This window comes from Macaca mulatta, chromosome 11, assembly GCF_049350105.2.
Source record: "Macaca mulatta isolate MMU2019108-1 chromosome 11, T2T-MMU8v2.0, whole genome shotgun sequence".
NCBI lineage: Eukaryota > Metazoa > Chordata > Mammalia > Primates > Cercopithecidae > Macaca > Macaca mulatta.
In genome coordinates, this window is record NC_133416.1 from 14,843,126 (window position 1) to 14,869,576 (window position 26,451).

General features: G+C 41.5%; 1 protein-coding gene across 2 annotated transcripts in view; it reads left to right on the forward strand.

Moving 5' to 3' along the window:
* The window catches only part of BORCS5 (BLOC-1 related complex subunit 5), a 109,394-nt gene that overhangs the window by 62,167 nt on the left and 20,776 nt on the right, over nucleotides 1-26,451 (forward strand). For both annotated transcript variants that reach the window (XM_028828813.2, NM_001261647.1), the window contains 1 exon segment: nucleotides 14,990-15,147. In XM_028828813.2, coding sequence (XP_028684646.1) covers nucleotides 14,990-15,147 — 158 coding nt within the window.

The window sequence follows — 26,451 nt, forward strand, 5'->3', positions numbered from 1 at the left end:
TTCCGCATTTCCTAACTGAATCCCCTTTATTTCTTTCTCTTGCCTGATTGCCCTGGCCAGAACTTCCAACACTATGTTGAATAGGGGTGGTGAGAGAGGGCATCCTTGTCTTGTGCCAGTTTTCAAAGGGAATGCTTCCAGTTTTTGCCCATTCAGTATGTTACTAGTTGTGGGTTTGTCATTAATAGCTCTTATTATTTTGAGATACATTCCATCAGTACCCAGTTTATTGAGAGTTTTTATCATGAAGAGCTGTTGAATTTTGTCAAAGGCCTTTTCTGCATCTATTGAGATAATCATGTGGTTTTTGTCTTTGGTTCTGTTTATATGCTGGATTACGTTTATTGATTTGCATATGCTGAACCAGCCTTGCATCCCAGGGATGAAGCCCACTTGATCATGGTGGATAAGCTTTTTGATGTGCTGCTGGATTCGGTTTGCTAGTATTTTATTGAGGATTTTCACATCAATGTTCATCAGGGATATTGGTCTAAAATTCTTTTTTTGTTGTGTCTCTGCCAGGCTTTGGTATCAGGATGATGTTAGCCTCATAAAATGAGTTAGGGAGGATTCCCTCTTTTTCTATTGATTGGAATAGTTTCAGAAGGAATGGTACCAGCTCCTCTTTGTACCTCTGGTAGAATTCAGCTGTGAATCCGTCTGGTCCTGGACTTTTTTTGGTTGGTAGGCTATTAATTATTACCTCAATTTCAGAGCCTGTTATTGGTCTATTCAGAGACTCAGCTTCTTCCTGGTTTAGTCTTAGGAGGGTGTATATGTCCAGGAATTTATCCATTTCTTCTAGATTTTCTAGTTTATTTGTGTAGAGATGTTTATAGTATTCTCTGATGGTAGTTTGTGTTTCTGTGGGATTGGTGATGATATCCCCTTTATCATTTTTTATTGCATCTATTTGATTCTTCTCTCTTTTCTTCTTTGTTAGTCTTGCTAACTGTCTATCAATTTTGTTGATCTTTCCAAAAAACCAGCTCCTGTATTCATTGATTTTTTGAAGAGTTTTTGTGTCTCTATCTCTTTCAGTTTTGCCCTCATATTAGTTATTTCTTGCCTTCTGCTAGCTTTTTTTTTTTTTTTTTTTTGAGACAGAGTCTCGCTCTGTCACCCAGGCTGGAGTGCAGAGGTGCTATCTCGGCTCACTGCAAGCTCCGCCTCCTGGGTTCACGCCATTCTCCTGCCTCAGCCTCCCTAGTAGCTGGGACTACAGGCGCCCGCCACCATGCCCAGCTAATTGTTTGTATTTTTTTTTTAGTAGGGACGGGATTTCACCATGTTAGCCAGGATGGTCTCGATCTCCTGACCTTGTGATCTGCCCACCTCGGCCTCCCAAAGTGCTGGGATTACAGGCGTGAGCCACCGTGCCTGGCTGCCTTCTGCTAGCTTTTGAATTTGTTTGCTCTTGCTGCTTTTAATTGTGATGTTGGGGTGTTGATTTTGGATCTTTACTGCTCTTTGTTGTGGGCATTTAGTGCTTATACAGCTGTTTTCTTTGTACTTATCATGAGGATTATAGGTAAGATCCTAAAGTTGTAACACAATAATTTGAATTTATACCAGCTTAGCTTTCTTTTCTTTTCTTTTTTTTTTTTTTAAGTGAGAACAAGTTTATTAAGAAAGTGAAGGAGGCCGGGCGCAGTGGCTCACGCATGTAACGCCAGCACTTTGGAAGGCCTAGGCAGGCAGATCACCCGAGGTCAGGCGTTCAAGACCAGCCTGACCAACATGATGAAACCCCATCTCTACTGAAAATACAAAAGTTAGCCAGGCACGGTGGCACATGTCTGTAGTCTCAGCTACTTGGAAGGCTGAAATAGGAGAATTGTTTGAATGCAGGAGGTGGAGGTTGCAGTGAGCCGAGATTGTGCCACTCTACTCCAGCCTGGGTGACAGAGTGAGTCTTCATCTCAAAAGAAAAAAAAAAAAAGTAAAAGAATAAGGAATGGCCTCCATAGGCAGAGCAGTGACAGCTTAACTTTCATAACATAGAAAAACTCTGCTCCTTTCCAGGTTGGTTTCCATCCCTTTCAGTCATTAATGTCACAAGATAGTATCTTTATACAGGGTGTGTCCAAAATATAAACTAATACTTTTTTAATGTAGTAATCTCTCAAATTACGTTAAAAAAAAAAAAACAAAATACGGAGTTATGAACTAAAGTTACAATAACATTAGCTTTTAGACTAATTTTACAATGTAGAAAGCCAAAAGTAGAGTTTGTAGCTTTACCCATGTAAATACATGGGCTTTTTTTTTTTTTTTTTTTTTTTTTTTGAGACAGAGTCTTGCTCTGTCACCCAGGCTGGAGTGCAGTGGCACGATCTTGGCTCATGGCAAGCTCTGCCTCCCGGGGTTCACGCCATTCTCCTACCTCAGCCTGCCTAGTAGCTGGGACTACAGGTGTCCACCACCACGCCCAGCTAATTTTTTTGTATTTTTAGTAGAGATGGGGTTTCACCGTGTTAGCCAGGATGGTCTCAATTTCCTGACCTCGTGATCCGCCCACCTCGGCCTCCCAAACTGCTGGGATTACAGGCGTGAGCAATACATGGGCTTTTGTAATTTGCCATATATTTACCTTTACTGAGATCTTTATTTCTTCATTGGACTGTATAGTGTGCTTTCATTTCAACCTGCAGGACTCCCTTTAGCATTTCTTGCAGAGCAGGTGTAGTGTTAAGAAACTCCCTCTGCTTTTTTGTTTTTGTTTTTTGGTTGTTTTTTTTTTCCCCCTAACTCATACTGTCTTACTTTCTCCCTCACTTTTAAAGGATAGTTTTACTGGATATAAAATTCTTGCTTGACAGGTTTTGTTTTTTTTTTCTTTTAGCAGTTTCCCACCTTATGGCCCCCTAGGTTTCTGATGAGAAATCTGTTGATAATCTTATTAAGATTCCCTTTTATATGATCAGTTGGTTTTCTTTTGATGCTTTCAAATTTCTCTTTGTCTTTTTGTTTGTTTGTTTTTTGAGACAGAGTCTCATTCTGTCACCCAGGCTAGAGCGCAGTAATGCAATCTCAGCTCACTACAACCTCTGCATCCCAAGCTCAAATGATCCTCCTGCCTTAGCCTCCCAAGTAGCTGGGACTACAAGCATCTGCCACCATGCCTGGCTAATTTTTATATTTTTTTGTAGAGATGGGGTTTCGCCATGTTGTCCAGGCTGGTCTCAAACTCCTGACCTCAAGTGATCTGCCCACCTTGGCCTCCCAAAGTGCTTGGATTACAGGCGTGAGCCACTGCGCCTGGCCCTTTCTAAAGGTTGGTTATAATGTGTCCTGGTGTGGGTCTCTGAATCCTATTTTGAGTTTGTTGAGCTTCTTGGATGTTTATATTCATCTCTTTCATCAAATTTGGGGTTTTTTGCCATTGTTTCTTCAGATGTTTTCTCTTTCCTTTTCTCTTTCTGTTTTCCTTTTGGGACTCCCACAATGCATATGGTTATCCACTTGATGGTGTCTCATCAATCCCTTAGATCAGTTCACTTTTCCTTGATCTTTTTTCTTTCTGTTCCTCAGACTAGATCATATTCACTGTCCTTCATTATTCACTCATACTTCCTTCTGCCTGCTCAAATCTGCCTTTGAATCCCTGCGGTGAGTTTTTCCTATCAGTTATTTCAGCTCCAGAACTTATTTTTCATTTCTTTTTAGGTTTTCTGCCTCTTTACTGATATTTTCCATTTGTTTATACATTGTTGTCTTGGCTTTCTCCATGTCTTCTTTAGCTCTTTGAGCATCTTTAAGACAGTTGTTTTAAAGTCTTTGTCTAGTAGATTTACCATTGTCTTTTTTCAGGGACAATATCTGTTGGTTTATATTTTTCCTTTGAATGAGCCATACGTTACTGTTTCTTTGTATGACTTGTGATTTTTTTTTAATTGGACATTTAAATCCTGTAATATGGTAACTCTGGAAACAGATTCTCCCTCTTCCCTGGGTTTGCTGTTTTTTGGGTTTATTTTTGGTTTTTGATTGTTACAGGATGTGTCTGTGCCAAGAATCAGCCTGAAGTATACATGTTAGGTCTCCTCAGATCTTTTCTGAGCCTGTGCTCTTCCCTGGGCATGCACAGCAACTTTCTCATTTCCCCTATATATGTGGTTGCTTTTGAATATCCTGGTCTTTAATGTCCGGCTCCCAGAGAGGGAAAAAGAAAAAAGTGAAGGAGGGGAAAATAGATGCTGCCCCTTTTAATCCTCTGGAAGTCACTTCAACATGAGTGGGAGGACCTTGCAGCAGTGTGGTGGAGGTGTAATAACAGTGACTACTGTCTGTCTGTCTGCACCTTTGTAATCAGAAGCAGCCATCATTGATCAGAGCATAGATCCATATTTAGAGGACAGGGTCCTTTTCTCCCCCACTGTCTCCCACAAACTGTGTGCAAGCCACTCCAGGAATATGCATAGTTGCCTGCAGTGGGGCTGGGAGCTTTGGGATGGGTAGGTGCTATTATGATGACAGCTGAAATTGACTGAAAGTAATTATAATTTATCATCCAGGCCTTCCTCTGGATGATGCAAACCTTCAATAGACTCTAGAGCTACAAAATAGTTCTATCAGACGGAGTGCACCAGTGCAATTATTTAGTTGGGAAGACAAATTCCTGGTGCTTCCTACCACAGTCTTCCCCAAATTCCCTCTATAGTTCCTTTTCTTAAGAACTCCCATACCGTTTTCCTCAGCAGGTGCACCATTTTACATTCTTACCAGCAGTGCACAAGGGTTCCAAGGATATGGAGAACATCCTTGCCAACACTTGTTATTTTCTGTTGTTTGGATAAATAGCCATCCTAATGATTAAGTGGTATCTCATTGTGTTTTGTATTTCCCTCATGATTAGTGATTTCGAGCATCCTTCTTGTGCTTGTTGGCAATCTGTATATCTTCTTTGGAGAAATGTCTATTTAAGTCCTTTGCCCAATTGGGTGGTTTGTTGTTTTATCTTTTTAATTTTAGCTCCTTTTCATGTTTGCTTTCCTTATAAATAACTCCTGCTTCTTCTGGTAATCTGCTTGAGGATGAGATCATTTCTTTGCTATTTCCTACCATGATAGTACATAGTAGTGTGTGCCTGGTAAATACTTACAGAGGTAGGATAGGCCAGTGATACAGCCAAGTTTTAAAAGCCTGCTTAATTGACTACTACAGTTGGTGATTGGGGACTTTGGAACAGTGAGGAAATTAATACAAATTGTGTGCTGCCTCTGTGCTAGGTGCTGCGTAGGCATAACTTTATATGGTTCCCGTAATACTCCTTTAATACATGTCACACGTACAGATGAAGGATTTGAATTAAGGGAAGTTAAATTTAGACTCCCTCAACATCACACAGGTAGTAAATGGCAATCCTTGGATTCCAATTCCAGGTCTACCTGACTGCACACTTTTTCATTATACCGTGCTGTCTCTCTTCCCTAGTCTGGTAAGTTCAGAGAGCAAGCCCATAAAATTGTTAGGGTGGGTGAGCAGTTGAAGATTTACTTAATAAGAGACAGAGAATCTTGCTGTATTGCCCAGGCTGGCTTTGAACTTCTAGGCTCAAGCAATCCTCTCACCTCTCTCTACGAAGTAGTTGGTAACTACAGCCTACTCCATTTTACTTAATTATTTGAGAGGAAAAGGTAGAGATTGTGAAAAGCTAATTTTATAGAAGTGAACAGGATCCCTCGAAGACACTGAGGTGTGTTGTTTGTGGATGCTGATGACCTTTGGAAATGTTGTGTCTACTTTTGGGTGTGACATCCTCTGTTCTTGCTTCTTTGGTACCATAAATTAGTGCCAAATGGGTGCCTAACATAGAAGGATGAAGTGCTTTTCATTGCTTACCACAAATTCCCTTGAACCCTTTACTTCTCTGAGACTTAAGAAATGCAAGAGTAAAAGGAACAGAGTTTTATCAAAATCCTATTGTGTGCTAGGCAAACTCTAGAAGAGACGTGATTATTATCTTGCTTTTACATATGAGAAAATTGAGGCTCAAAGCTGTAAGGTAAATTGTCCAGATGCACGCAGCTAATAAACAGGGGAGCTGAATTCAGCTTTTTCCATGCTGCCTCCATTAAAAAGTTCCTCTTTCTTGCCCTCTGGTGGGCTTCGGAGGTCCTGGGAGAAATGTTCGTATCCTCAGCAAACGTTGTGGTGGGTGAGCATCTTACCTGGGGCTTGTTCTGCACTTGCAGTTTCTTCTGCCGCATGGTTTAACCAAAGCAACGATGTTTGCCATTGCCCCTTCGAGGTTAGTACTCCTCTGAGGTGACAGAGTGGGGACAAAAGTTCGAAAGGAATCCGCTTTAGAAAGCACCCTTTTTCTAAGTATCCTGAAGGAATCAGTCACTAACACACATCACAAAATTCTCTCTAAGTTGGGAAGATGTTTTTAGACTTTCCTTTTCTTTAAGAAGAGAAGGGAGTGCCTTTGGAAACTAGAGATTAAGTAAAGGATACACATAGCTTAAATGCTTTTATCTTTGAAATATACTATGACCAATAGACTCGAAAATAAATTTCTTATTAGTTTTGGGGGTATCAGAGTCAGTTTGGGCTGCTATAACAGAATACCATAAACTGGGTGGCTTAAACAACAAGCATTTATCTCTGATAGTTCTGGTGGCTGGGAAATCCAAGGTCAAGGTGCCAGCAATTTTGCCTCTGCCAAGGACCTGCTCCCTGGTTTGCAGATGGCCATCGCTGTGGCCTTACATGGCCGGGAACAGAAAGAGTGAAGGGAGGCTCTCGTGTCTCTTCTTCTAGTGACACTAGTCCCATTCATGAAGCCTCCACATTCATGATATACCCACTCACCCTTTAAGGTCCCCACCTCCTAATACCATTACACTGGGGATTAGGATTTCAACATAGGAAATTTGGGGGAACACAAACATTCAGTCCATACAGGGGAATTTCTTTTTTCAGAATCTGATGTTTAATTGTACCTTCACAGTAACTTTTGTCAAAGTTATATTTAATTTCTGCTTCCTGGATTCTGTAGCAGGAAATGGAGCTTGTTATGTGCCCCAATATTTGTAATACTGATTTCTAGTCCGAGAAGTATCTAAGCCTCTCAGAGTTAAGGAATTCGGTTTGGTATTATGTGGCTCTGCACTGTGCTATAGAAAAACTGGGGGTTTCCTCCCACCTGACATTTCAGAATGAAAAAGATCACTCAGCAGAATATTTCCCACACTTCTAACCCTGATGATTTTTCCACTCAACACTTTACACAAAGAGGTGGGTACAGATGGTAGTTTGCTGGATCTGTGGAATATTCAGTCTTGGTCTTCACTCACTCCCTGGAGCCCTACTCCTCGTTCTTTTATAAACAAAGTGGTTTAAACAGGATCTTAGGAAATATCTCCAGTATTTACCATTTGCACACCTAACCCTTAATATATGGAATCTGTTAGATCAGGTTTTTAACTCAATAAACATCTTTGGGTGCATCACCGTGTTAAACTAAAGAAGTAGAAAACTGAAGGCAATGGCCCTGTTCCTTAACTGTAAGGAACATGTAATTTAGAAACTTCTTCTCTTTAACATGAAAAACTAACCATAAGTACGTGGATCAACATTCTTCTTTATGGAATATTAAGAGTGAAGTGTCATGATGTTATGGTTTTTTTAACGGCTCAGTAAAAGAAAAAAATTATATAGTGAGATGAAGTAGATATGACAAAATATTAGTTGTTGAATCTAGATGGTGCGTATTTGGGTATACATTTTTTTCCCTACTTTTCTACATTTAAAAATTTTCATAATAAAGGGTAAAGCAGAAAAATCCTAAGTATAAATAACATTTATAAAACTATACAAAAAATAATTTCAACGGTGGTATGTGGTTCATTCTCTATTAATGGTAAGGGTTTAGGTAATTATTGGAGTTGGTAGGAAATAATTAAAATAGGAGTATAAATCCAGAGGCCCGCAGAGGCCAGGTGGGTAATATGGGTGAGTGGAGCTGCCAGGCATTAGACAGGAGGGAGATGGTGGGGACTGAGCAAACAGGCAAGTGGACAACTCATTGAAAGCATTCCAAAAATTTAAAAGATCTTAATGTGCATTCAGAATGAAACACTTCAGAGGGCTGGCAGTTTATTGTCTCCTAAAAATGACAAAATTTACCATCTCTGAATTTACCCAGCTTTCTGTCCTTCTCTCTACTTTCAGAAGATGCAGGAGAGGCGTAGCTATCAATACTAGAAGGAGATGGTTTCCTGGCACAAGAGGGTGATGGGAAAACATTGTATCCAATGCCTCTAGAGTTTGCCTGGGTTGCCACAACTTTGTTGCTTCAGGAATGGAAAATGTGGCCCATCTTCTAATTTTCTCTGTCCTGTCTTGCTCCTTCTATGACCTGGGGCAGGATTTGCGGTGGGTTTATGGAGATTCCTATGAGTCAAGGAAGCACATTCTGAGGATAGACTCATGCACCTGGGTTTTGTTTTTAGATGGTTAGAGGGAGGGTGCAATTGTGATTTATAAGAATGACTTAAAGTGTAATTCCTTTGATTTTGAAGTTGGCTAGGCAACTTAATTTGAACACCCTAGTGTGCCTGTTAGACCTGGCAGCTTTCTCAAAACCCCCCTCCTACTTTACTCATTTCCCTCACCCTCCACCTTTTTTCTCAAGAGGTAGAAGTGAGAGTTTTGTTTTGTGAGCTAAGGTTGGCTTCTGGGCCCTCTGCTGGAGCCACCTGGCAGCTTGGGGTGGCCCTGTAGCCTTCCTCCACCTCATTCTGCAATTCAGGCTCCCAATAGTCTTCTGAAGCGTGGAAGAGCTTCCTCATGCATGTTAGAAGAGCATGAGTCCAGACTGAGATAAGGACTCACTCTTAGGCATATATGCAGCCTACAGAGACCCTGAGAAGCCTTTTTCCTCCTAATATCTTCTAGACTTATGCTTTCCTTGGAATTCCAGCAATAGAACTGCATACTCTTACCCTAGTTCAAGAACCTTTTATGTACCAGGTGCTATACTAGATATGAGATAAAAGATAAGCAAAATGTGGTCCCTGTCTTCAACCAGCTCACCATTTGTTATACCACTTTAATCACGTTAGAGAAATTTTTTTTTTTTTTTTTTGAGACGGAGTCTTGCTCTGTTGCCCAGGCTGGAGTGCAGCGGCATGATCTCGGCTCACTGCAAGCTCCGCCTTCTGGGTTTATGCCATTCTCCTGCCTCAGCCTCCTGAGTAGCTGGGACTACAGGCACCCACCAACACGCCTGGCTAATTTTTTGTATTTTTAGTAGAGATGGGGTTTCACCGTGTTAGCCAGGATGGTCTCGATCTCCTGACCTCGTCCTTCGGCCTCCCAAAGTTCTGGGATTACAGGCATTAGCCACCGTGCCCAGCCGAGAAAATGTTTTAAGATGTGTTCGGCCATATGAACTTTGGTGAGAATTAAAGATGAGGTTTTTACTTGTAGAGTAGGGGGCACTTGGGATGGGTGAAGAAGGGAGAACTCCCTCTAAAGGTCTTACTCATAGATGAGGAAAGACCTCAGCTACTTTTTGTTAAAGTGAGTTTATTTATTTAAAAAATATTTAAGGGGGAAATGCATTCATTTGGTTTAAAAAGTTCTGTTAAAAATATACTATGAAATTCCCCCTCCTTACCCCTTGCCTCCATGTAATTCTTATATGTCATTTCAGAGTTTATTTATGTAAATATAAGCAAATCTGAACGTATACTCTTATTTATTTGCACGCCAACCCCCATTTTTATGCAATGATAGCACACTCTATGCATCTATATACCTTTAAAAAAAATTATGTCTCATGGAGATTTTTTCCATGTAAGTACATAGAGAGCGCCCTCATTCTTTTCTTTGTTCTTGTAATACCATTTATAGATTTACCTTGATTTAATTAACAAACCCTCTATTCCGGGACATTGCGGTGTTTGCTGACCTTTGCTGTTACAATCACTGCTGCAGTGAACACTCTTGTATATACATTAGACATCATTTAGCATGTGTGCTACTGTGTGTGTAAATTCCTAGTGGTGAAGTTGTTGCATCAGAGGCTATGCATTTGTAATTTTGTTATCCATGCCAAGTTGCCCTCCTCCATATGGTGTTAACAACTTACACGCTAAGCAGCAAAGCCAGTTTCCTCACAGCTCCACCTACAAAGTATTTTTCATGCTTTTCATTTTTACCGATTTGACAGGTGAAAAATGGGCTTGCGGTAAAGTTTCCATTTGTTTTTCTTACTATAAGTGAGGTTGTGCATTTTTTTTTTATAGTTGAGGTATTGGCATTTCCTTTTCTGTGAAATATCTTTTCATATCTTTTGTTCATCTTTCTTTTGCTAATGTTTTTGTTTTTTTGTTTTTGTTTTTTTGAGATGGAGTCTCGCTCTGTTGCCCAGGCTGAAGTGCAGTGGCATGATCTCGGCTCACTGCAAGCTCCGCCTGTGGGTTCAAGTGATTCTCCTGCCTCAGCCTCCTGAGTAGCTGGGAATGCAGGCGCCTGCCACCGTGCCCAACTCATTTTTGTATTTTTAGTAGAGACGGGGTTTTACCATGTTGGCCAGGATGGTCTTGATCTCTTGACCTCGTGATCTGCCCACCTCGGCCTCCCAAAGTGCTAGGATTACAGGCGTGAGCTACCACGCCCGGCCCTTTTGCTGATTTTTAATTTGCCAATTTCTTTTCTTTTCTTTTCTTTTTCCTTTCCTTTCCTTTCCTTTTCCTTTTCCTTTTCCTTTTCCTTTTCCTTTTCCTTTTCCTTTTCCTTTTCTTTTCCTTTTCCCTTTCCCTTTCCCTTTCCTTTCCTTTCCTTTTCCTTTCCTTTCCTTTCCTGAGATGGAGTCGCGATCTTGGCTCACTTCAGCCTTTGCCTTCCGGGTTCAAGAGAGTCTTCTGCCTCAGCCTCCCAAGTAGCTGGGACTGCAGGCGCACGCCACCACGCCCAGCTGCTTTTTGTATTTTTAGTAGAGATGGGGTTTCACCGTGTTGGCCAGGCTGGTCTTGAACTCCTGACCTCAGGTGATCTGCCTGCCTCAGCCTCCCAAAGTGCTGGGATTACAGGTGTGAACCACCCTGCCCAGCCTTATTTGCCAATTTCTAGGCACTTTTTATATATTAGGAAGTTTACCCTATGTGATATGAGTTATCACAATAGGAGGAAAAAGGCTTCCTGGGGTCTCTGCAGGCTTTTAATTTTCCCCAGATTTGGGGTATTCTTTTTGTATTTTAAATTTTAACTTGTGTTTGTTGTCATGAGGAGTCTTGGTTTGTGTATTGTTGAATTTATCACTGTTTCCTTTATGGCTTTTGCGTTATCCTGGTTCACTATTAATGGCACACAATCATTCATTCCTTTTTCCGTGGTGCCTCCTTCCTCTTTTCCTCTTTCAATTTCGGATTGACAGCAAAACACTTTTGGTATCTTCCCCCAAGTTTGCGTTCCTGGAAATGTATTTCTCGTCAGTGATAGGGTAGCCCTTGATAGTTTTGTTAGGAGATTTTAGTGGTCTGTAGAATTCCCATTTTCTTGGTACAGGCACTCTGGGAAACTGACAGTTTCTTATAAAACTAAACATGAAATTACCATATGACCCAGCAGTTGCATTCTTGGGCATTTATCCCAGAGAAATGAAAACTTCTGTTTACACAAAAACCTGTACATGACAGCTCACAGCAGACTTGCTTGTAATAGCCTCGAACTGGAAACAACCCAGATGTCCTCCAGTGGGTGAATGGTGAAACAAACTCTGATACATACATACCATGGAATACTACTCAGAATTAAAAAAAGAATTAACCACTGATATATCAACAACATAGACAAATCTCTAAAGTTTTATGTTGGGCAAATAAAAAGATCCAATCCCAAAAGCTTACATGATGTATTATTTCATTTATATAACACTTTTGAAAGGACAAAATGTTAGAAATGGTGAACGGATTAATGGTTAACAGTGTTTTAAAGATGGAAAGGGGGACGAGAGGAAGAGTGGGGTAGGTCTAGTTATAAAAGCAGCACAAGAAATCTTTGTGGTGATGGAACTTTTCAGCATCTGACCATAGTGGTGAATACATGAACCTGTGTATGGGGAAAAGTTGTACAGAACTAAATACAGACACAAATGAGTGCAAATAAAATGAGGAAATCTGGGCCGGGCACAGTGGCTCATGCCTGTAATCCCAGCACTTTGGAAGGCTGAGGCAGGCGGATCACCTTACGTCAGGAGTTTGAGATCAGCCTGGCCAACATGGTGAAACCCTGTCTCTACTAAAAAATACAAAAATTAGGCAGGAATGGTGGCACATGCCTGTAATCCTAGCTACTCAGGAGTCTGAGGCGTGAAAATTGCTTGAACAAGGTTGCAGTGAGCTGAGGAGATCATTCCACTGTGCTCCAACCTGGAAGACAGAGTGAGACCGTGTCTCAAAAAAAAAAGGAAATCTGCCCAGGTGCAGCGGCGTACTCTGGTAGTCCCAGCTACTTGGGAGGCCGAGGTGGGAGGATCTCTTGAGCTCAGGAGTTTGAGGCCAGCCTCAGCAACAAAGGGAGATACCATCTCTAAACCAAAAAAGGGAGGGATGGGTAGGAAATCTGAATAAGATCAGATTATATATATGGATTATATCTATGTCAATATCCTGGTTGTGATACTGTACCATAGTTTTACAAGATGTTACCATTGAGGGAAATTGGGTAAAGGGGTCACGGGATCCTGTACATAGGATCTCAATAAAAATTTCAATTAAAAAGTCCCAATTTCTGCTAATACCGGATTCACCAAAACATACTGCCTGGAAGCAGGTTCAGTTCAAGTAACTGGTGCTTTCCTGTGTTAGGACTTGCAGTGCAGCGGCTGAGCAGTGGAATGTGGAGGAGCCTAGCAGTGCCTTGGGTTCCAGCCCTGTACTCTGCTCTGTCTCAGAAGATCTGAGAGCATCGACCAGCATTTCCCAGGATTCTCTGGGACAGCCCCGCTGGGTAGCCCTTCGTACAGCCTGTCTGGAGGGAAAGAATACTGGCTTCAGCTCTAATATACCAGAACAGTGTGGGGTGGATGTTGGTGGTTGGGGACAGTGGGGAAGGGTTCCCAAGATGAGCTTTGGCCAGGTGAGGTGGCTCACACTGAGGCGGGAGGATCGCTTGAGCCCAGAAATTTGAGACCAACCTGGGCAGCAAAACCCCATCTCTACTAAAAATACAAAAACTAGCTGGGTGTGGTAACAAGTGCCTGTGGTCTCAGCTACTCTGGAGGCTGAGGTAGGAAGGCTTGGGTCCAGGAGGTCAAGGTTGCAGTGAACTGAGATCGCGCCACTGCACTCCAGATGGGTAACAGAGCAAGACTCTGTCTCAAAAAAAAAAAAAAAAAAAAAAAAAAAGAGCTTTGCTGTGCCCTGCACGTGACCTACTGTCATATGTATTCTGTGTTCCTTATGCTGTAGCATTGGCTCTGCTATGAGACAGAGTGGCCTGGCATATGGTAGGGGGATCACTGGGATCCCCAAGACCCTGCTAGGGAATCTCTGAAGTCAAAACTATTTTTGTAATAATACTTAGACATTATTTGCAAATCATGCTCATTCTCTTACACAAGTGTCCAGTGGAGTTTTCCAGAGGCTCAATGATGTGAAATGGCAACAGATTAAATGCAGAAGCAGCTATGAGATTCCAGCTGTTTTCTATTAAGGCAGACATTAAAAAGGCATTTAAAAAAATAAATCAGTGGCATCATTTCACTTTTTTGTTTTGGAAGAATATTTTCCTTAAAATGTTACTTTTGTTAATGTATAAAGGGGTTATCATTATATTTAAATGATATAATATTTAAGAATGTTCTCCGTTTTAATTTTTATAGGTGAATATCAAAAGATATAACTCACATAAAAGCTCTTTGGGGTCCTTGGTAATTTTTGAGAGTGTAGGGGTTCTGATAATTGAGAATTGTTTCTTTGGCAGAAAGCAATAGGCTTAATTTCTAGACTGGGCTTTGCTTTGTGAATGTGGGCATCATTTGGCCTCTTCAATTGATTTCTTCTCCTGAAAATGCTATTAATTGCCCTGCTACATACCTATGAAAAGATAATCCTCTATGCAAATATAGGGGAGATTAATGGCTACATGGCTAAACTGGTGCTGAAAGAAAATGTAAAGAATGAGTTTCTGGCCTATTAGGTGACAGTCTGTTTACTTGTTAAATGTCTTCATTTTAGCATCTCCTAGCAGTTTCTGTATACATTTGATTTCTTTTTCTCAGTTTTTCAGAAAACCATTTTAATTATTTTAAAAAATTATATTCACGCATTTTCTTTTCTTTCTTTTTTTTTTTTTTTTTTTTGAGACAGAGTCTTGCTCTGTTGCACAGGCGAGATCTGCTCTCACTGCAAGCTCCGCCTCCCAGGTTCACGCCATTCTCCTGCCTCAGCCTCCTGTGTAGCTGGGACTACAGGCGCCCGCCACCGCGCCCGGCTAATTTTTGTATTTTTAGTAGAGATGGGGTTTCACCGTGTTAGGATGGTCTTGATCTCCTGACCTCGTGATCCGCGTGTCTCGGCCTCCCAAAGTGCTGGGATTACAGGCGTGAGCCACCGCGCCCAGCCCACATTTTCAATTAATATGGGATTTATATTCCTAGTACCTTGAAGTGAGGTGATAAAGTCAGGAGCTCTGTTCTTGGAGAAACCACTCACTAGCTATGCGACTTTTGGAAAGTTACTTAACTTCTCTGCGTCTTGGCTTCCTCCTGTGTAAATGGAGCTAATAATACCTCACTTTCCAGGGCAGTTGTGAATATGAAAAATAGTGCACAGGAAGCAGTTAGCAAAAGTGCTTGGCACATAACAGATGCTTCATAAATAATAATTGCAACGATTGTCATTAACATATAGCAAAAGATGGAAGATTAAATTGAGGTCTTACCCTGTCTTCAGTGAACTTATTAAACTACTTTATTCACAAGTTTGTTAGCAGTCATTTTAATTTCATTTCATTTTTTTCTCCTTCGAAGGGCTATTGAGTGGCCAGACTTCCCCAACAAATGCCAAATTGGAGAAACTGGACTCTCAGCAGGTGTTGCAGCTCTGCCTCCGATATCAAGATCACCTGCATCAGTGTGCAGAGGCTGTTGCTTTTGACCAGAATGCTTTGGTTAAACGTATCAAAGAGGTAATGTGCTCCGGGAAAATAACATTACTGACTGGTTATTATGATTCTCTGCAACTCTGGATGCCATCTTAAAACTTGACATTTGTCACTATTGCTTTGAGGAGATTGCTTTTTCCTAGCAGTAAAATGTGATGATGAAAATAGTGGTCCACAGAGCTGGGCTAATTTAGAGTTTGAATCGTGATCACCACCGATTTGCTTGGCCAAGTTGCTTAACTTCTTTCTCTTTGTCTCAGTTTCCTCATGTGAAAAATGGGGCTAATAGTAGTAACTTACCCCAAGGGTTGAGTGACAGATTGCTCAGTAAGTGTTAGCTATCATTAGTTTGTGTAAAGTCTTGCCATACTAATTTGCTCTAGCCACCATTCTATCTTTGAATTGACTGTAATCGTTTCCTGTGTGTAATTTATATTTTGTTTCCCAGTACATTATAATTTCTTTCAAAGCAGGAGTCTTGATACGAAAAGCTCCAGTGATTCTTAATGGTTTTATGGAAACAATTACGCCTATTTAACCCACAAAGTTTTTAAAGGAAAGAAGCAATGTAATTCATGTGAAAGTACTTAGTAAACTGAAGAGCATGCTACAAATGTTGTATAATTATCAATCGCAGTAAATAGGTACTTCCTTTAAGCACTTAAATGTATCATTGACCAGCTGCTGCACAGCACAGTTCTAGGGGCACAAAGGAATAAGTGAATACATTTTCCAAAGTTTTCAGTCAAGAAAAGCTTTATATTTCTGACACCTCGATGTACTGTAATATCAAGGGAATGTTAGGAGCTGTTTATTGGAGAAACCACTTATGTGAATGGCACTCCCAGATTTGTTATAACAACATGTCCCTTTAACTCTGGTGAAAGAAGATGATGGACATGGAGAAACAAGCAATGGGGCAAGAATCACTGCAGATTAACAATTTTTATTTAGCAATGGAGGTAGTACATCCTTGAGACTACAAAGTAGTCATTAGTTGTATTGGCAGATTTAAATTTGCCAATGTCGCCAACATTTTAGTACTTAGCTTTCATAAAATGTTGCATGCATATACTCTTCTCTCATGGGTTAAATACTATTATTTGGAAAACTATTAAACATGACCTTTGATATTGCTTTTCACTGATGTGGCTTTGCAGATATTATAAATTTATTTTACTATATTATGGTCTACCAAGCTTTAATTTCCAAACATGACTATTCATTGGCATCATGTGGGTTTTTTGTTTGTTTTAATACTTAGTTCTCCCCTCCTCCCAGTATGTCTAGGTGTGGTTTGTGAATCATCATTATTTTAGTAAGATAATATGATTTGGCTGTGTCCCCACCCAAATCTCCTCTTGAATTATAGCTTCCGTAATTCCCACACGTCATGGGAGGGACCTGGTGGGAGGTAATTGAATCTTGCGGGAGGCTCTTTCCCATGCTGTTCTCGTGATAGTGAATAAGTCTTACGAGATCTGATGGTTTTATAAAGGCGAGTTCCTCTACACAAGCTCTCTTGCCTGCCACCATGTAAGATGTGACTTTGCTCTTTCTTCACCTTCCACCATGATTGTGACGCCTCCCCAGCCATGTGGAACTGTGAGTCAATTAAACCTCTTTCCTTTGTAAATTACCCAGTCTTTTGTATGTCTTTATGAGCAATGTGAGAACAGACTAATACATAAGGTTACCAAATGATACTGATGCTACCCTCTGTTAGCTGGGATGTGGGAACCAGTGGTCTTAAGCACTATTTCTAAAATAAGTTCTATAAAACTAGTCCCATGTAAAGAAGGTCAAACGTTTTGCATATTCCCTCACCACCGCTTGTAAAATCACAAAGCATATTATTTCATTTAAAGTTCTTAGGAGTCTCACAGTAAAGAAAGCCAGACCTTTGAAACTTATTTGACCTCAGAACACTTATCTTAGGGAACATCTATTAACATCCCATAAAGTAGTGATTTTAGAACATTCTTTGGGAAATGCTATTGTAGACGTAAGACTTTACCTTTTTAATTTTTTTAGAGACAGAGTCTCATACTGTCGCCGAGGCTGGTGTTTAGTGATACATTCATAGCTCACTGCAACCTTGAACTGCTGGGCAGAAGCGATTCTCCAACCTCAGCTTCCTGACTAGCTTAGGACTATAGGTGTATGCGATCATGCCTGGCTATGTCGTCCAGGATGTTTTCAAACTCCTGAGCTCAAGCGATCCTCCTGCCTCAGCCTCCCAAAGCACTGGGATTACAGGTGTGAGCCACTGCCCCAAGCCAGACTTTACCATTTTTTACTGTTGTGCTAGAAGTTAATTAACTATGACATTAATGCTCAGAGAGGAGATCTTAGAATAATAATAAATTGGCTTTTTGGTGCTTATTCTTTTTAAAAAGTCCTCTAAGTTCAAGACCAGCCTGGCCAACTTTGTGAAACACTGTCTCTACTAAAAATACAAAAATTAGCCAGGTGTGGTGGTTCATGCCAGTAGTCCCAGCTACTTGGGAGGCTGAGGCACAAGAATCACTTGAACCCGGAAAGTGGAGGTTACAGTGAGCCCAGATCATGTCACTGCACTTCAACCAGGGCGACAGAGCCAGATTTCATCTCACAAAAACAAAACAAAACAACAACAACAACAAAAACCCTCTAATCCATATCTGTTGTTTTGCAGTTTAGCAAAGTATAGTACAGAGAGATTAACTGACTGGTTGTATATCAGAGAGCTGGGGAAAGTGTTCTGTAGCTGGAAATACCAGACAGAGCTTCTATTATACCACATTTTCAAGACTTGAGAGCAGTGTTTCTCAGCCCTGGCTACATGTTAAAATTACTCAGAAATTTTTTCCTCCCATATATATGAGGGGAAATTTTACACATATACTGAAGAAGACAGAGTAAAAGAAGACAAGGTAACACAGTGAACCTTCATGTACTCATTACCAGCCACTACAATCATCAACTTGCAAATACTCCTGTTTCATCCGTATCCCTACTCCCTGCCACCCCCAACTGCATATTTTATAGTAAATCCCCAGACATGATTTCATTCATAAATATTTAAGTATATATCTTTGAAAGTGAAGGATTCTTTTTAAAAATAACTTTTAAATTTGAATTAATTTTAGACTTAGAGAAAAGTCACAGAAATAATTTGAGAGTGCCTGTATACCCTGCCCCATGCAGCTTGCCCTAAAGTTAACACTTTACATAAGCTTCGTACAGTGATCACCAGGAAATTACTAACAATTAAATGGAGACCTTATTTTGAATTTTACCAGTAATTCCACAAATGAATGACTCAGTCCTTTTGAAAAATATAGTCACAATGCTGTATACCTAAAATATTTAACAATGATACCTTAATTCATTCAGTATAGCTGAGGTGCTGTTAAGAAAAGACTGATGTCTGGGTCTCACTCCAAACAGATTAGATCAAAATCTTTGAAGGGTGATAGGGTTGGGGCGGTGGGATGTTGGGTATTGTTATTTATGAAGGTGCAGTAGGTGATTCTAATATGTAACCAGGTGAGAACCAGTGTTTTGGAGCATTCATTTAAAAATAAACTGAGTTTGGCAGGCAACATGGCTCATGCCTATAATCCCAGCACTTTGGGAGGCCAAGGCAGGCGGATTGCTTGAGCCCAGGAGTTCAAGACCAGCCTAGGCAACATGGTGAAACCTCATCTCTACAAAAAAGACCAAAAAAAAAAAAAAAAAAAAAAATTCCAGGCATGGAGGTGTGTGCCTGTATTCCCAGCTACTTGGGAGGTGAGAAGAGGTTGCGGTATGCTGAGATCTCCACTCCAGCCTGGGCGACAGAGCAAGACCCTGTCTCAAAAAATAAACAGTTTGAAATTCTGTTTGAAGAACTTTGGGATTCACTTTGAATAGTCAGTAGTTACCCAGGACTATTGCAAAACAGAGGCCAGCACTCACAGTACTGAGCAATAGCCAGCAGGGCGCTTGGGCAGAGGAGGTGAGCACAGTTTTGGGGCTTTCATTGGTGGTGTAATGTGTCCGTTGCATCTCTGGTGGTGAGTATTAGCAAAGTCCTGAATCATATCCATCCGTCTATGTTCACTTCAGACCTAAGGGTTGAAATTAGTCACTTCCAAATGAGTAAAGCAGAGGATGTCGTTTTGATCAAACACCAACTCTCTGATATTATTCCAGATGTTTCCTGGAAATTTGGTTGGAAAGGTGAGGAAGTAACATAATACTATGTGTTGAAAAGTGAGGGAACTTAATAACCGTGGAGAATGTCTGTTAGTGGAAGTATAGAACTGGGACCACCTAAAGGTCCCTAAGATGACAGTACCTGTGATCACTTAAGTCTGCATCAAAGGGAAACATGGCTATAACTATTTCTGATTCAGATAAAAGAAAATCAGAGAGTTGGCTAAGCTTTCCTTATGTTAAATTTGGATGATGCTCTTGAATGAAAAGTTTATGTTTATAGATTTGTGTATGTGAGGGAGAAGAATGGAGGTAATTTACTTTACAATCAGGGAGTCTAGTGACGTACCTTGACTACTGGTTTCTTTAACAGCGATAGGATGGCCCCTCAGCCAGCACTGTTGAGCAGCTATTGCAGACCCACCTAGTGGGAGGTCCTTTGGGGGTTCCAGAGACATGTAACCTGGTCCCTGCTCTTTGAGAGTTTAGCCTCGATGAGGGAATGAAGATACACAGAACAGAAGTATGAAAAAGGCACTGTTGAAGGGGGTGCTCATTTGTGATTTATAACTAAAGCTCTGTAAGAGTTAATGATCAGGATATCCTGGAGCAGACGGGGTTTAAGCTAGGTATTTGGGGAAAAAAACCCAGGAGTTGGGAAATGAGAGGCAGAGGGGGGCATTGCTGCAGGCTAACAGCTCGGCAGTCTTAGAAGAAAATTAACTTCGGGGCTTCAGTGACAACGAAGAAACTGGCCGGAGTTTCGGTGAGCTTGCTCAGAGAAATCTCTGCATTCGGAACCATGGAAGGTTGGAATTAGAAGGACCTTAGAGACCCTCTGGTCCAGTGCTCTCATTCAGATGCAGAAATTAAAGCCTTTTAGAGCAAGTAAGCACTTTGCCCAGGTCACACGGTGAGGTAGTGGCCAAAATTAAATTAAAAGTGGATGAAGATCAAAGGGGAATTTTTGTTTTGCAGGTGGTGCCCTGGAACATGTTTACAGGATGAGGGAGAAGAGGCAGAAGAGACAAGATCAAAGATGAAGGAGAAAGGGGGATTCTTAGAGCGAGATCCCTGAGGAGGCAAGAGTTGGAGCCCTGTGGGACATTGGTTTTGAGAGAACAGGGAGGGCGCAGGCAAGCTTACGGCAGAAGGGTCCCCGGCACAGATCGGTCACACCCAGCAGCTTGTGTATCCTCTGTGGAGAAGAGGGGGGTCATTTGTTGAGTGGTCATGGTGACTGGATACAGTCATGAGTGCCATAAGGCCTTGAGGGCTCAGCTGAGGCAGGGCAACTTGTATTTGCGGACAGTCTGGCAAAACGGTTCTGAGTGTAAAATCCAGAGCCACACTGCCAAGGTTCAATCCTGGCTCCATCTCTGACTAGCTGTGTGACCTCAGGCAAGTCCCTTAATTCTTCTGAGCCTCAGTTTCCTTTTCCGTTCAGTGAGAAGGTTCAATCAGTTGTTGGTGAGGGTTCAATCAGTTGTTCTTGGTTCAGTACTAGGGACCACGCCTGCCATGTAGACACTGTAGTGTTAGCTCTTGTTATTGCTTTAAATAGAAATGATGACTAAGGAGAAAGGCCTATCCTAATTGCCATGAATTGGCCCATATGAAATTACTTGATACCAGCAGCTGTCTAAATATTGCCCGATTTTAAGCTCTGCTCTTAACAACCCAAGTCTAAGAACTAAATAGAGGCAAGGCAAAAAAAAAAGAAAAAAAAATTTTTTTTTTTTTTAGCCGACTGTGGTTTCCTTCAAACCCTGCAGGATTTCTTTCGTGCCATGAATATGTAGTTTTTGGAATTTCTGTAGTGAATTTTACTGTTTATTCTGCTTTGTGGATAGCATACTCGTGCCTGGGGAACATGGGTCTTGAGAAATGTGAAGCTGGATGGTGGCAAACCATTAGTCCTTGGCTTCTAGGCTGTGGATACATGGCTGCCTCTGGTTTGGGGGATTTCCTGTATATTGCCTCATTTCTAGTTAAGGATTCAAGTTGACAGACACTTTGTTTTAGGTTACATCTATCATTGAAATGTGGGGTAACTGAAAGGCCAACAAGAAAGGAGTGTGCTTCCTCCCCAGGTGTGGTTTTCCTGGGGGCAAGGGACGAGGCCGGTGGCAAATCCGCAGCCCCAGGAAGATGCAGCACAGACTTTTGGAGCTTCTCTTGTCACTGCCCTGGGTCTTCTTTCGGCCTCATTCTAGTTGCTGTCGGTGGGTAAATACGTTCACAGATTAGAACGCCTTCGTAACTAAGATAAAGCCACAAGGTTTATTTTGTTACAGTTCCTGTGTGCTTGCTCAAAGGCCTTGAGAGTACGTTCATGATATGATTCTGGTAACTCCTGTTTTAATTCTTAGATGCATTGATAAGCATACTGTATTGCTGTAAACCAGTGTGAAGCATGGAGGGGGTTCAAATGAACCGGTAAGAAAAAATTGCAACCCTTGGAAAGCCATGCGATTACACAAGATTATAGAAAGGCCCTAAGGTTTCTCTGATTTAGCCTTTTCATTGTGCAAATAAAGCAACCAAGGACCTTTGAGTGTACGGGGGATTTGCCAGATATCTTTCTATTAGTTAATGACCAAGATGGTATTAGAAGGTGAGTCATCTTTCCCACTGCACCATACTTCTTACGTTCTGCCTCTTTGGAGTCCTTCATTTCATTTTTGGTTATTCCTTTTTCACCTGGTGAGTGCTCCACTGGTGTTTGAAAGAATGCACGAGAGTTGCCCTTCATGGGCCCACACACAGGGCTGGGCAGGGATTTCTTTGTGTCAACGGTACTGTAATGTTTAAGACCCAGCTGGAGTCATTTTCCAAGTATTTGACCTGACTTCCTGTACTGTGTGTCCTCCCAGGGGGAGAGATTGATCCCGATTAAATGAGTTGTTCCGAGTGATGCACAGAGCATCAGTGTCTGAATTGGCCTTAGCATTCACTTTGAGCTCCTTCGGTTAAAAGCCTGGTTAGCGTGAGCTGTTGGCCAGGTGAAACTGTTGCTGTCGCCCTGACACTGTGAACCGAATCTCCTTTAAATGACAACATTGTTAGAGTCCTGTGGCCGCTTTTAAACATATTTTGGCTTCAGTTGCTGCTTTCTTGACCTGAAATTATAAAATGAATTGGGAGTACCTGTTGCAAAACTACAAATTTTGAGAAGAACATTGAGATGTCGGCTTCTTTTTGCTGAAATACTGAGGCAAGACATTTCAAGAAAATTTTATGTTCCCATAGAATGTCACAAGTGACTCTGGCATAAATTCCAGGTTGAAACCTTACCATGTAATTATATTTCCCCGCTTCTTGTCCTTTGGGCAACCTTTCTTTTCTGTAAGAAATATAACTGGTCCCCTGGGTGGCAGGAAATCCAGGTGGGGGGTGGGCTGCTTCTGGTTCGGCGGACTGTAAGGTATGCTGCACAGGGCTTCCTTGGGCCTGGCCCCACACTTCCTTTACACCAGCACTGTCCTGCCAAAAGCCAGAAATCCTGGAAGAGGGCCGAATCTAGTTTATTACTTGCCTGTTGGAAATGTAGGCTTGTGTTTTTTGGCAAGGCATGAGCAGAGCCCGGTTATTTGACTGCTCTGAGACTTAACTCCATTCCGTTTTTGGACAATGACATATGAGCGTGTGTGAACAGCAGCCCCATTTCCCCCCAGTTTGCCTGCCCTAGACATGCCCCCAGACAGCTGGCTCTGCCAGCTTTCCCGATGCCAGGTTCTAGAGCCCCTGTTCTTCTCCCTCCCCTACTCATTTCCAGTCCGCCAGAGTGGGCAGTGTCAGAGGTCCCGTGTAGTCTCCTCTCTTGTGAGGAACCCCAGAGGACCTGTAGTCTCTAAGCCAACTAGCCGGTATCGAGGGCTTCTGGGTTATGGAAATGAAACCAGGGCTGGGAAAAGATATTCCCTGTCCTGTATCCCTTTCAATGAAGATAAACAAGAATTTTAGCAAATTTGAGCATTGCTGCAGTGCCTAGAACAATGCCTGGCGTGTAGTAGATGTTTAATAAATACTTGTTTAATGAACAACTTATATATTCTTCAATTATTTCATCCTAGGGACTGATAAGTTTTCTCATTCTATCAGAGAAAATAAAGGTTATGAGGGTTGCATTAGGTAGAGTAAGCTAGGCTACAGCCAAAAATAGACTCAAAGATGTGTAATGGCTCAAATGCAACAGAAGTTTATTTCTTGCTCTTGTTCAAGGTGGATGTTTCTGGTTAGCAGGTGACTCTCCTCCATTGAGTTCAGGGATTCAGGTTCCTTCCATCTTGTGACTCTGCCGTCCCCAACGACCACGTTGTTGATAGTGTCCAGTGGCAAAAGGGAAAAAAGAGTAGACTAGCACAGATAGGAGGTTCTTACAGGCCAAACCTATGAGTGTTGCCTATGACTTCGGCTAGAATTCAATTACATGGCCACAGCTAACTCCAAAGAGGCTGGGAAATACAGTCTATTGTGTGCCCAGGGGTACACTAAATTTTGAACATCTGTGTCATCTTCGAGCTTAGATTCCTAAAATGTATCTGCAGCCCAACTTTGAGATTCAGAAGTCCTGATACAAGGTTCCATGGTAAATTTTGCTTGGTTTAAGCCCTCCTGCCAATGAAAACCAAGTGACATTAGGAAAAGATTTATATTTTTAACAATAAGTTAAAAAAAAAAATCAGGATGTAATAGTTTATATTCAATATGATTTCAACGGTATTAAATATTCTTTTGTTTATTTTATAACAGGGTTGTCCAATCTTTTGGCTTCCCAGGGCCACATTGGAAGAATTGTTGTGGGCCACACATAAAATATATTAATGCTAAGGGTAGCTGATGAGCTTAAAAAAAAAAAACTCATAATATTTTAAGAAAGCTTACAAATTTGTATTAGGTCACACTCAAAGCTGTCCCGGACTGCAGGTGGCCTGCAGCCAAACAACCTTGTTTTAGAGACAGGGTCTCCCTCTGTTGCCCAGGCTGGAGTTCTGTACCACAATCATAGCTTACTGTAGCCTCAAACTCTTGGGCTCCAGTGATCCACCCACTTCAGCCTCTCACACAACCAGCACTACAGGTGTGCCACCTGCCTGGCTAATTTTTAATTTTTTTTGTAGAGACAGTGTCTTGCCGTGTTGCCTAGGCTGTTCTTGAACTCCTGGCCTCAAGCAATCCTCCTACCTCACCTTCTCAAAGTGCTGGGATTACAGGTGTGAGCCATCGTGCTTGGCCGTGGTAAATATTCTTAATAAATGATTAGACAGAAGGAAACATGACAGTGACTTAATTGTGGTTGCCCTTTAGAGATGAGATTATCATTGGTGTTTGTTTTAGCCTGCGTCTGTTTTTCTGTGTTTTACAAGATTTCTATCTCGAACATGCATTACTTTTTTTTTTTTTGAAATACCTTTTTTTTTTTTTTTTTGGTTAAACTGATGGATAGGCTCCATCTTCAGAGATTCTATGCCAGTGGGTCTGGAGTAAGGCCCAGTACTGGCTCTTTTACTTTTTAATTTAAATTTTTTTTATAGAGAGGGTCTCATTCTGTCACTTAGGCCAGAGTGCAGTGGCACAGTCATAGCTCACTCCAGCCTCAAACTCCAAGGGTCAAGTGATACTCCTGCCCCAGCCTCCCCAGTAGCTAGGATTACAGGTGTGTGACACCATGCCCAGCTAACTTTATTATTATTATTATTGTTATTATTATTATTATTATTGTAGAGACAGGGTCTTGCTAGGTTGCCCAGACTGACTTTGAACTCTTGGCCTCAAGCAATCCTCCCACATCAGCCTCCCAAGTGCTAGGATTACAGGCATGAGCCACCATACGTGGCTTCTGTTTTTTGTTGTTTTTTGTTCTCACAATATATGAACCTCATAAGAGTTACATCTCCCTGCCTGCAGCTTTTTGATTCACCAAGATAAGAATATGCCTCAGAACTTTGTATGCATATGCCTTTACGTGTCTGCTTCATTTATGAACTAGTCAGCTCTGTGTCAGGCCCTGTTGTAGGTGTCGAGGAAATATCACTACAAAACAGACAAGACCCTCCTTCAGAGATCTTACACTCCATTGTGGACACAGACAATAAATAAAGTAAAAAAATAAAATAGATGGCAGGTAAGTTGGTAAGTACAAGAATAAAAAAAAAGTAAGGAGATACAAAATGTCAGTAGGGTAGAAATTTGACATGGGGTGACACAGAAGGCCTTCCCAGAAAGGAACTTTTAATATAAAGACCAGCTCGTCAGTACAGAGCTAGCCAGGGGGCTCTTCTTTATAACTCTGTCTGGATCTGAAATTTATCAGATTATTTGACCAATGGCAATCCCAGTTCCCAAGATTCTGTTCTTTACGATCACTCTGCTCATTGTCATGTTTATCTGAATGTTCCAAACTAGAGTCTTACTTGCTATCTCTGTTGTTAGTTGGTAGGAGACTTGCAGATCTATACTCCTTTTAAAAACATCTCTGAATTGTTTTAGATTTCAGGGACTTCCAAAGGATCTCATCAGGAGGTGTCCCTAAAGCTTGAAGCAGCATTTAATTTTCTTCTGCCCATGCTGACAGACTGAGTATAATATCGTAAGACTTTAGTCGATGTCCTGGCGATCCTCCATCGTTCTCATTCTACACATGAGTAGAGAGCGTTTCACTTGTCTAAGGCCATATCACACTATTGCTGGAAACTGCCCATGACAGCCAACCTGCAGCCCAGAGCAAAAGGCATAATGAATGTGGAAGGACTCTGCAGGACCGTACGGAGCTATGTAAAAGAAAGGATTATTTTGGGAGAATAAAAGTCATTTATTTCAAATGCAGCCAGACAAGGAGGGATTGCAAAATGTTGTTCTGTAGAAGTATGAGCATTAGTAGCGTAACACAGCATCATTTCGGTGATGGTTTCTTCCTGTATCCCAAAGTCCCCCAGCCTCCTCTCTTCCCCTTTCTACCTGGAAGTTTACACATTCTCTCTTTGCCCTTGCGGAGACTTAGATTCTCTGGAGTCTGTCACTCACCTGCCTCTCCATCTTGTATTGTAATAGTCATAGTTGTATTCTGCAAAATGCGTGAAATTCGGATGGCTCTGGCCTGAAATACCCAGCCTCCACTCCTGCTCCCCGGCGTCTGCTGTGTCC